Raw genomic sequence first — 10,491 nt, 5'->3', positions numbered from 1 at the left:
GACGAGGGCACCACGGCAGAGCCTGGACTCACGGTGTGCACCGGGGCGGCGATGTCCAGGTGGACCCAGACCCCGGGCCAGTCGAAGCCGATGTGTGAGGCGATGAAAAGGCCAGCACAGGAGCTGGGGCTGTTGTCCCTGTCCTGGGGGGACAGCAGGACACAAGGTGACCTTTCTGCTCCCGGCAGTGGGGGCGTGGGGAGGGGCTCCACCAAAGTGCGTTCAGGGCTACCTCCCCTTGGACACGAGCGGGCACCCCACGCCCTCTCGACCACACCGTCCTCGGCCACAGCCTCCCCTGGTGGCTGCAAGAAGGGGTCCCAGGGGCAGGGGGGCCCCCTGTCAGGAGACTGCACAGAGGGACCCCAAGGACCTTGCATGTGGGTTAAGGGGTCTGCCTTCACCCTGGGGCGACGGGGCAGCTGGCAAACGAGCAGACCCTGGAGCGCAAAGGGGACCCCCGGCGCCTGTCATGGTGGATGCGTTGGCGGGGAGACCAGGGAGAGACACGTCCCCGCTCTGGACGCTTCCATCCTGAGTGAGGATCTGGGACCCCACTGGGGGGGGGAGGACCCTCGTCCACACTGCTGCTGTGTCTTGGGCTCCCCGAGGGCAGGGCTCTGCCTGCTGCGCTCCCCGCAGCATGGGCGCCGCTGGATACCTACCGCCACGGAGTTCTTCATGTCGGCCACAGCCGAGGTGAACTCGCTGAAGTGCAGCTCGGGGCAGTAGACCAGGGGGTGCACCAGGTCCCCGCACCTCCTCCCGGCCTTCACGCACGCTGCCTCCCACTCCGCACTGTTGGTGAGCACGGCGGCGTGGTACTTGCCCGTGGCAATGCCCTGGGAGGGTGGCCGGGCCGCAGCCGCAGGCAGAAGACGGGGAAGATGGAGAGGCAGCGAGAAGCAAAGAAGGGAAGAAACAAGAGTGTGAGCGTGCCACCAGGGGGACACTTCCTAAGCTGTCCAGGCGCTGGGACCCAGCCCACGGACTCTGGCACCTGCACCGCGCTGGGCACCAGGGATAAGCTCCCCAGCCTCCTGGGCCAGGCCATGATGATTCGGGGAGCGCACCAGCCCCCCGCCATCCCCGGAGTCCAGGTGGCCCACCTGAGCTCCGGTCAGAGTGGCCATGTCCAGGATGATGTCTGCACCCAGGTCCTTGCAGGCGTAGGACACACCGTCTGCCAGCACCAGCCTGCCCTCCGCGTCAGTGTTGTTGATTTCCACAGTCCTGGGGCACAGCAGAGACCCGGCTCAGGGATGGTGCTCCCTGGGGCACTGCGAGTGAGTCCCTTCGGAACTGGGGAGACTCCACTTAGAGCCCTCTTCCCTCCAGCTACCCGTCTCCGGAGGGCAGGGCCACTCCCATCCCCCTGCAGCACTGCACAGCCAGGGGCCGGAGCACAGGGCATCGGGTCAATCCCACCCCACTGCCTTCCAGTGGGGAGCCAGGAAAGCTGCCCAGCCCCCTGTGCCTCGGTTTCTCTGTATGTAAGATGGGAGAACAGGGTTGTATGAGTAGCATAACCTGTGCCGTGCCAGCCCTTGGCCCACAATGCCAGGCACTGGGTAAATGCAAAAGGGGAAACACCTCTTGGGGTCACCCTGGGGACAGGCACCCTTGTATGGGGAGCTGAGTGGACTCTCTTATTGTGAATCTGGGCCACCTGCTCCTCTGGCTGCTGCCCACTGGCTTCTAGGCATGTCCTTTCGTAGCTGAGAAGGAGCAGTCCAAGGGCTGACCTCAAGGGGGAAATGCAGGGAGGGCCCCCGAGTAGGGAATCGGGCGGCGGGGGCAAGGCTTCAGATGTACAAAGAACTTTAAGCCTAAAGGTTGGGAAGGGCTCATCCCACTAAGGCAGGGTGGATCCGAAGCCAGGCACCGTGAGGGAGCCCCACACCTTGTCCAGTGATGCAGCCGACCCCCCCCACCCGGGCCCCTGGGAGCAAGCAGCCCGCTGCCCTACCTGCCTGACAGGTACCCTCCCCACGGGATGTGCCTCTGGCTGGAGCGAGCAGGGTGAAATCAGCCCCCCGGCTGACCAGCCTAGCGCTGGGAAGGAGAGGGCCCCCCGCATGTTCTAGCCTAGCGGGCTTACTTTCCTGAGTACAGCACGTGGATGTCGTCTGGCCTCGTAGCGTTGGGACCCACAGAGTTCTCGGCCAAGCAGAACACAGCGTGGAGGCTGTCTCTGAAACCCTGGAGGGAACATGGGCAGAGGCTCCGGTTACAGGTGGCCGTGCGTGGAGGAGGGAGGCTAGGCCGGAGTCTTCCACCCCCGGGGACAGAGCCCTGAGCAGTCCTGGCGGCACCCCATCTGGGGAGTCCTGCCTCCACCAGAGCCCAACAATGCAGAAATGAGCCCAGGAGTGGGGCTGGGCTCCCAGCTTTAATCCTGGCTCAACCACATACCCAGGGCACGAGCCGGGCTGCTAGCTCAGCCCCTGTCCACAAAGCGTGGTCAGCGATCGATGTCTCTCACTGCACAAATCCGCCGAGCTCAGCACCGTTGTACAAAAGCAAGCCACACACAGGCAGCTGCACGGGGGCTGGGGGAGGTGGCTACAGAACCTGAGGTGTGGAGTCAGTTTTCTAACGCCCAAACGTGACGTCTGTGCACTGAGAAATGTGCATGAAACAGGCCGAGGTGGTCTCCTCCCCACACGGGTCCTGAACCTGCCCCAGAAAACCACAAGCAGGCCTCGCCCAGGGGGCAGTGGGAGGGGGAGTAGAGGTCCCACACCCCGTCCCTGCCCGTCCTTTGCTCCCGGACCCGCGCCCTTAGCCAGGCCATGTCTTCCCCAGGCACGGGGCCGCTCCCGCCGCCTGCGGGTTCTCACACACAGCTCTGCCAGATCCGGCCTCATCTCTGCAACACGTGCGTCTTCTATCCCAGGGGCAGAGCCCTCAGCGAAGGCGAGCACGGGCCTGCAGCACGGGCTGGAGCCGTGGCACCTGGCTGGCACGGCTTTGAGCCTGAGGCCCCCCCCAGTGCCCGGGAAAGCACCCCCTTGCTGCCTGGGGGCTCGAAGACCCCTCCAAGAGTGGCTGCGATTAAATGAACGGCGACAACCTGTGGCCTTGAAACAACAGGGTGACCCCAGGGGCTCTGAAGCTAGACGGGTGGGTGGACCTCACCAGGGCAGGAGGGGAGCCCCGACGTCTTCCCAGAGAGCCATGCTGGGTGTGGGCCCGGAGGCGAGAGGAGTTTGCAGAGCACGAGCAAGCATCACATTGTGGCAGGACAGCAGGGCGGTGAGGAGAGACCACGGTGCCCAACCTCAACCGGTCTAATGCTCCCCACCCAGACTTCGGATTCAGGAGGTCTGGGGGCTGCTGCTTCTAGTGGGGGGGTCCCGCTTGGGAAGGCCGGCTTAGAGGGTGCTGCGGGCCTTGGGCGAGTGCTTCCAAGCTCGTGTTGCAGGTATTGGGGTGCAGGAGCGAGACACACAGGGCTCGGGATCCCCGGAGGGACTGAAACACTGCAGGCAGACGAGGTTTCAGCTACGTAAGGCTTGGAGGGTCACGGCCGCCCCAGAACCAGGTGCTGCCTGCTCCCAGCAAGCCCAACGTGGCATCGCACATCCTTGCCTTCTAAAAAACGTTAGGACATCTAATTTTGAGATCATTTCAAACTTACAGAAAATGTGGCAAAAACGGTATAAATAATGCCTGGATAGCCCTGACTGACCCCTCTCCCCCGCAATGCTAACGCCTGGTGCACCCCATGTGCTGGTCTGCACTGGGGAGTCACCACTGACTTGGGGATCAGATCCAGTCTGGGTACACGGACTTAGCCATCACCTCAGTCTCCTCAATGGGACTCCTGAGGTCCTCCCACCGTCTTTGGTGACCTCACGCTTTGCTGTCTCCTGGGGCCTGCACTCCCCACCTGCACTTGGCAGGATGCCCAGAGACCTGCCATGTTCTTCCAGGGACCTCGTCTCAGAGGTGCATCGTGCACGGGGCCCCTGTCCTGGTGACGCCGCGGGGACACAGTGATCCCGCTGGGCAGAGTCCCTCTAAGTCACTCCCGGCCATGCCAGCCATTTGGCCCCCAAGGCATTTCTGCACTTGGGTTCCAGCAGCTGTTGCTCGCTCTTACGGTGCTGTCTGACCCACAGCGACTTGCTCTTTCTGTCCCTCCTCTGCGGTGGGCTCGCGGAGGTTCTCTGGAGAAACACTGCTCCCCTCCCCTACTTACTTATTCATTCAACGCTTGGTTCCTACTTATGGACGTGCAGATTCTTAGTTTACTCTGTGGGTTCTAAGCCATCACCACCATTAGTTATCGTGTGGCTCACATCAAGGCCTACAAAAATTGGAGTTAAGAGTGGAGCCTCTAGAGAAAGGACCCAAATAAATAAAATCATGAATGAAAGAGGAGAGATCACAACCAGCACTGGAGAAACACAATTATAACGACATATCATGAGCAACTAGATGCCAAGAAATTAGGCATTCTGGAAGAAAAGGACGCATTCCTAGAGACGAATAAACCACCACAACTGAAACAAGAAGAAATAGAAAACCTGAACAGACTCATAACCAGCAAGGAAACTGTATCAGTAATCAAAAATCTCTCAACACACAAGAGCCCAGGGCCAGATGGCTTCCAGGGCAATTCTACCGAACATTTAGAGAAGAATTAATACCTATTCTTCTGAAGTTGTTCCAAAAAATAGAAACGGAAGGAAAACTTCCAAACTCTTTCTATGAGGCCGGCATTACCTTGATCCCAAAATCAGATAAAGACCCCACCAAAAAGGAGAATTGCAGACCCATATCCCGGATGAATATGGATGCCAAAATTCTCACCAAGATCCCAGACAGTAGGATACAACAGTGCATTAAAAGGATTGTTCACCACGACCAAGCGGGATTTATTCCTGGGCTGCAAGGGTGGTTTAACATCTGCAAATCAATCAGTGTGATACAGCGCATGAAGAAAAGAAAGGACAAGAACCATATGGTCCTCTCAATAGATACAGAAAAAGCATCTGGGGTGCCTGGGTGGCACAGTGGTTAAGCGTCTGCCTTCGGCTCAGGGCATGATCCTGGCGTTATGGGATCGAGCCCCGCATCAGGCTCCTCCGCTAGGAGCCTGCTTCTTCCTCTCCCCCTCCCCCTGCTTGTGTTCCCTCTCTCGCTGGCTGTCTCTATCCTGTCGAATAAATAAATAAAATCTTTAAAAAAAAAGAAAAAGAAAAAGCATCTGACAAAGTGCAGCATCCTTTCTTGATTAAAACTCTTCACGGTGCAGGGATGGAGGAAACACACCTCAATATCGTAAAAGCCATCTATGAAAAGCCCACAGAGCATATCAGTCTCAATGGGGAAAAACTGCAAGCTTTTCCCCTAAGGTCAGGACCATGGCAGGGATGTCTGCTATCACCACTGTTGTTCAATACAGTACTAGAAGTCCTAGCCTCAGCAGTCAGACAACACAAAGAAATAAGAGGCATCTAAATTGGTAAAGTGAAGTCGAACTCTCACTCTTTGCAGAAGATATGATGATACTTTACGTGGAAAACCCAAAAGACTCCACCCTAAAATTGTTAGAACTCATACAGGACTCCAGCAAAGTGGCAGGATATAAAAATCAATGCACAGATACCAGTTGCATTTCTATACACTGAGACAGAAAAAAGAGAAATTAAGAAGTCCATTCCATTTACAATTGTACCCAAAACCATAAGATACCTAGGAATAAACATAACCAAAGAGGTGAAGGATCTATACTCAGAAAACTATAGAATGCTCATGAAAGAAATTGAGGAAGACACAAAGAAATGGAAAAACGGTCCATGCTCATGGACTGGAAGAACAAATATTGTTAAAATGTCTGTGCCACCCAGAGCAATCTACACATTCAATGCCATCCCCATCAAAATACCATTAACTTTTTTCACAGAGCTGGAACAAATAATCCTAAAATTTGTATGGAACCAGAAAAGACCCTGAATAGCCAAAGGAATGTTGAAAAAGAAAACCAGAGCTGAGAGCGTCACAATGCCAGACTTCAAGCTCTATTACAAAGCTGTGATATCAAGACAGCGTGGTACTGGCATGAAAACAGACACATAGATCAATGGAACAGAAGAAAGAACCCAGAAACAGACTCTCAACTCTATGGTCAACTAATCTTCAACAAAGCAGGAAAGAATGTCCAATGGAAAAAAGACAGTCTCTTCAACAAATGGTGCTGGGAAAACTGGACGGTCACATGTGGAAGAATGAAACCATTTTCTTACGCCATACACAAAAATAGACTCAAAATGGATGAGAGACCTAATGTGGGACAGGAATCCATATAAATCCTAGAGAAGAACACAGGCAGCAACCTCTTCAACCTCGGCCACAGCAACTTCTTGCTAGACAGGTCTCCAAAGGCAAGGGAGACAGGCAAAAATGAACTATCGGGACTTCCTCAAGAGAAAAAGCTTCTGCACAGCAAAGGGAACAGTCATTAAAACAAAGAGGCAACACACAGAATGGGAGAAGATATTTGCAAATGTCTTATCAGATAAAGGGCTAGTATCCAAAATCTATAAAGAACTTATCAAACTCAACACCCAAAGAACAAATAATCCAATCAAGAAATGGGCAGAAGACATGAACAGACATTTCTGCGAAGAAGACATTCACATGGCCAACAGACACATGAAAAAATGCTCCATATCACTCAGCATCACTCGGCATCAGGGAAACACAAATCAAAAACCACATCGAGATACCACCTCACACTGGTCAGAATGGCTAAAATTAATAAGTCAGGAAACAACAAATGTTGGAGAGGATGTGGAGATAGGGGAACCCTCCTACACTGTTGGTGGGAATACAGGCTGGTGCAGCCACTCTGGAAAACAGCGTGGAGCTTCCTCAGAAAGTTGAAAATAGAGCTACCCTACGACCCAGCAATTGCACTACTGGGTATTTACCCCAAAAATGTAGTGATCCAAAGGGGCCCCTGCACCCCAATGTTCATAGCAGCAATGTCCACAATAACCAAACTACGGAAAGAGCCCAAATGTCCATCAACAGATGAATGGATAAAGAAGATATGGTTCATATATACAATGGAATATTACACAGCCATCAGAAAAAAATGAAATCTTGCCATTTGCAACAACGTGGATGGAACTAGAGGTATGATGCTGAGCAAAATCAGTCAGAGAAAGACAATTATCATGTGGTCTCACTCATATGTGGAATTTAAGAAACAAAGCAGAGGATCATAGGGGAAGAGAGGAAAAAATAAAACAAGATGAAATCAGAGAGGGAGACAAACCGTAAGAGACTCTTAATCACAGGAAACAAAGTGAGTGTTGCTGGAGGGGAGGGGTGGGGGATGGGCGTGAAGGAGGGCACGGGAGGTGAGGCGCGCTGGGCGCCTGGGCGTCACCTGCAACTGATGAGTCACAGACCTGTGCCTCTGAGACCAACAATACATTATATGCTAATTAACTGAATTAAAAAAACAAGGATGGGAGCCTCTAGGCCGTGACCCTGGGGGGGGGTGTAGGGGGCCCTCAGCAGCCCACAGCAGCACCCTTGGGGGTGGAGGGGGGTCCTGACAGTCCCTAGACCGCTCGTGGCCACCAGCTGATGAATCAATGCTAATTGCCACGTGGCTCTCTGGGAACAGGGAGCTGGAGTCCTGAACCCTCTACCTGCTGGGGCCCTTCCCAGCCAGCCTGTCCAGATGCTGGGACAGACGCTCCGCTGGAGCAGTGACCGGTATGAAGGGAGACAATGCCAGAGTGCGGCCACGTGAGCCCTCCGGATGTCTCCCATGAACCACCCACAAGCAGCTGTTCCCCTCAGGAAGAGCCACCCCGTGAGCACCTTATGGCCGGGCCTGTCCCCTGGGGTCCTGACAAGCTCATCTACCGAGGCAGCCAGGCTCTAGGCGGGCAGGTGGCAGGAGCCAGGCCGGCGGTGCTGAGTGAGGCCGGTGCCTCCTCGAATGCCGGCTCCTGGTTCCTCTGCGGCCAGCGAGGGGGCCAGGGCGCCTTCGGCCACGACCCTGCCTCGGGGCTCCGGCCTGACTACTGCTCACGGTGGACCGTGGCGGGGGCTCCGCTCGGGAGAGACCCCGGGGGGGCCTGCTGGGCCTGGCTCGTGGTGGTGCCAGCCCCCTCCACCTGGCCAGAAGCCCCCACGCCCACCCGCCCCCAGAGCCCTTCCCGCGTCCCGGGACGTCTGCTCCTCCCGGCAACAGGCTGGGCTTCTGACCAGCCGGACCTAGAAACTGTTTGCCAAGACCATTCCGGTTTCCTTGTAAGTCTACCTCCAGGGGCCTCGGCACAGGGAGCCCCGCGGGGAAGGAAGGTCCCACATGCAGTGAGGTGAAGGCCGGGCCCCTGAGGAGTAGCCACAAGGAGGTGGGCCGCTGCCACGGCCGTCGGGACACTGCACCTGCTGACTAAATGCTTTTTATGGCACTGGGGCTTTGGGCTCCAGAGGCCCTCACCCAAGGCCTCCCTGGAATCCTCACTTCCTCCCACTTTACAGCCTTTGGCCTCTGACGGGAGCGGAGCCTCTGGGACGAGGTGATGCCCCGGGTGAGCCCCGCAGTGCTCCTGGGGAGGAGCCCTCCACACCCCGGAGCGCTTGAGGGGCCTGTGCTTTCCTGGCTGGCCTCCTGAACACAAGATCCTTCAGCGGGCGGGTGTCCGCGACCTCCCCGGGACAGACACAGGGGGCACAGCCACAGCCAGCTGGCACCTTAAGCGGGGGCTCCCTCGCTCAGGAATCGGATTCCAGTTGTGCATGGGGGGCCCTGCTGCTTGCTGTGCTGGTGTGAACGAGCCATGTCTGCCGTACAGAGCGTGCGGGGCTGGGGGCCCCTCTGGCTCCCCAGGACACCTTTGTTCCAAGGGGTCGGCCAGGCTATTCCCAAGGCACACCCCAGTCCCCTTCTGCCTGGTCACGGCTCACAAAGGCCAGCCGGCCCCTCCCCAGGCCCCTACACGGAAAGCCCGGCCCGAGAGCGGGCAGGCCAGGCGGGAAAGCCTGCTCCTGAGGGGCCCTTCCCTTTCGGGCTCACACCGGCGCGGCTGGACACTGCAGCCTCCGTGACACCGGGTCAAGACCGCAGTCCTAGGAGTTGCCGCCGTGGCGGGGGCAGCCCAAAGCAGCTTCCCTTCCCAGAGACCTGGCAGCCGTGTGCGGCCACCCTTCCCGCCCAGACGGGCACTGCTGCACGCTAGAGGACAGCCCCTGCCCCCCGGGCCGTGACAGACCCCGGACGGCTGGTCCGTGGAGCGTGGAGACGCAGCCCTGGGTCCCCACTGGCACGCACAGCAGTCCCATGACACGGCCCATCGATAACCATTTCTTAGGGGTCGTGGTGACTCGGAGGAAGGCTATTGGGAGGGGAGCCAGGAAGGCCTGTGCCCATGAGCTTGGTCTGGGGCCCAGCACAGTGGTCACGCTCGTGCCACGTGGTTTTAGGTCAGGCTTCTTCACTGAACAAGCACTCATGGGGGGCCTGATATAGCCAGACTCCAAGTGGCCCACATGGCTAGACACACTCAAGGAAAGTCCATGTATCCAGGCAGAGGTGACACTCTCAGGAGAGGTGACACCCCCAGAAGAGGTGACACCCCCAGGAGACGTGACACCCCTAGAAGAGGTGACATTCAGGCAGAGGAGCCCTGGCGGAAGGCAGGAAACCCTGGGAGCCCAGGGGTGCCCAACGTGCCAGTGCAGAGGGGGGAGAGACACAGAGCTGCGGGGACTCAGGAGCACCGGGTGGGGACCTGGGGGAGAAAGAGGGACAGCTCATATCAGGGAGCCCTCCCCTCCGAGGACTGCAGGGGGCGGGGCCGCACTCACCTGCTTGATGGCAGCTCTGAAGGCCCCCAGGACGGCCGCAGCACCCCCGCAGTCCCTCTTCATCCCAGGCATGGTGGTCTGCAGGGGGCACAAAGGGGCACCAAGTGGAGCGTGAGTGCATGTCGGCCACGCTGGCAACAGTGCCCTGCCCCTGCCCAGTGCACAAGGGCCCCAGAGCAGCTCCCCCAGACCTGTGGAAGCCGGTGCCGTGTCCCCAGAGCACACACAGAACCCAAGAAACTCCCACTGGTCGAGTGGCTGGTCTCCAGAAGCAACGGGGCAGAACGGCCAAAGGCAATGGGCTCTTTTCGCTGGAGCAGAGCTTTGGGTTACCTGATGATCCAGAGGTGGGAGGGGAAGAGGACCCGGGGAGCTGCCTAAAGCTGCCACGCGGGCTGTGGCCTGCCTCCTCCCCTCCATGGTGTCAGCCTTCCCATTTTCCCGTTTCCCGTTCCTCAGCCCTCAGCTGACAAGTACACTCGAGACCCTCACCCTGAGCTGGGAGCTCTCGGGACACCTGACCTGCTCCCCTGCACCGCCTCTCCCAGAAGCCTGCTCCCCGAGGCCACCTGCTCTGCTGGGTCAGCAGTGCCACTGCTAAGCACCCCGGCTCTTGGGAGCCCTATGATTCCCGCTCAACACGGC

At 57.6% G+C, this 10,491-nt stretch overlaps 1 protein-coding gene across 1 annotated transcript in view; it reads right to left on the bottom strand.

Moving 5' to 3' along the window:
- Positions 1 to 10,491, bottom strand: part of NPEPL1 (aminopeptidase like 1) — a 24,558-nt gene that overhangs the window by 1,220 nt on the left and 12,847 nt on the right. The window contains exons 7-11 of the mRNA XM_040638525.1: positions 9,847 to 9,924; positions 2,102 to 2,202; positions 1,110 to 1,233; positions 666 to 842; positions 33 to 143 (exon numbers count right to left, since the gene is read on the bottom strand). Of these exons, the coding sequence (XP_040494459.1) occupies positions 33 to 143; positions 666 to 842; positions 1,110 to 1,233; positions 2,102 to 2,202; positions 9,847 to 9,924 (591 nt within the window). The remainder of the gene's footprint in view (positions 1 to 32; positions 144 to 665; positions 843 to 1,109; positions 1,234 to 2,101; positions 2,203 to 9,846; positions 9,925 to 10,491) is intronic.

This window comes from Ursus maritimus, unplaced genomic scaffold (genome assembly GCF_017311325.1).
Source record: "Ursus maritimus isolate PB19 unplaced genomic scaffold, ASM1731132v1 scaffold_22, whole genome shotgun sequence".
NCBI lineage: Eukaryota > Metazoa > Chordata > Mammalia > Carnivora > Ursidae > Ursus > Ursus maritimus.
This window is presented reverse-complemented; position numbering and strand designations above follow the sequence as displayed.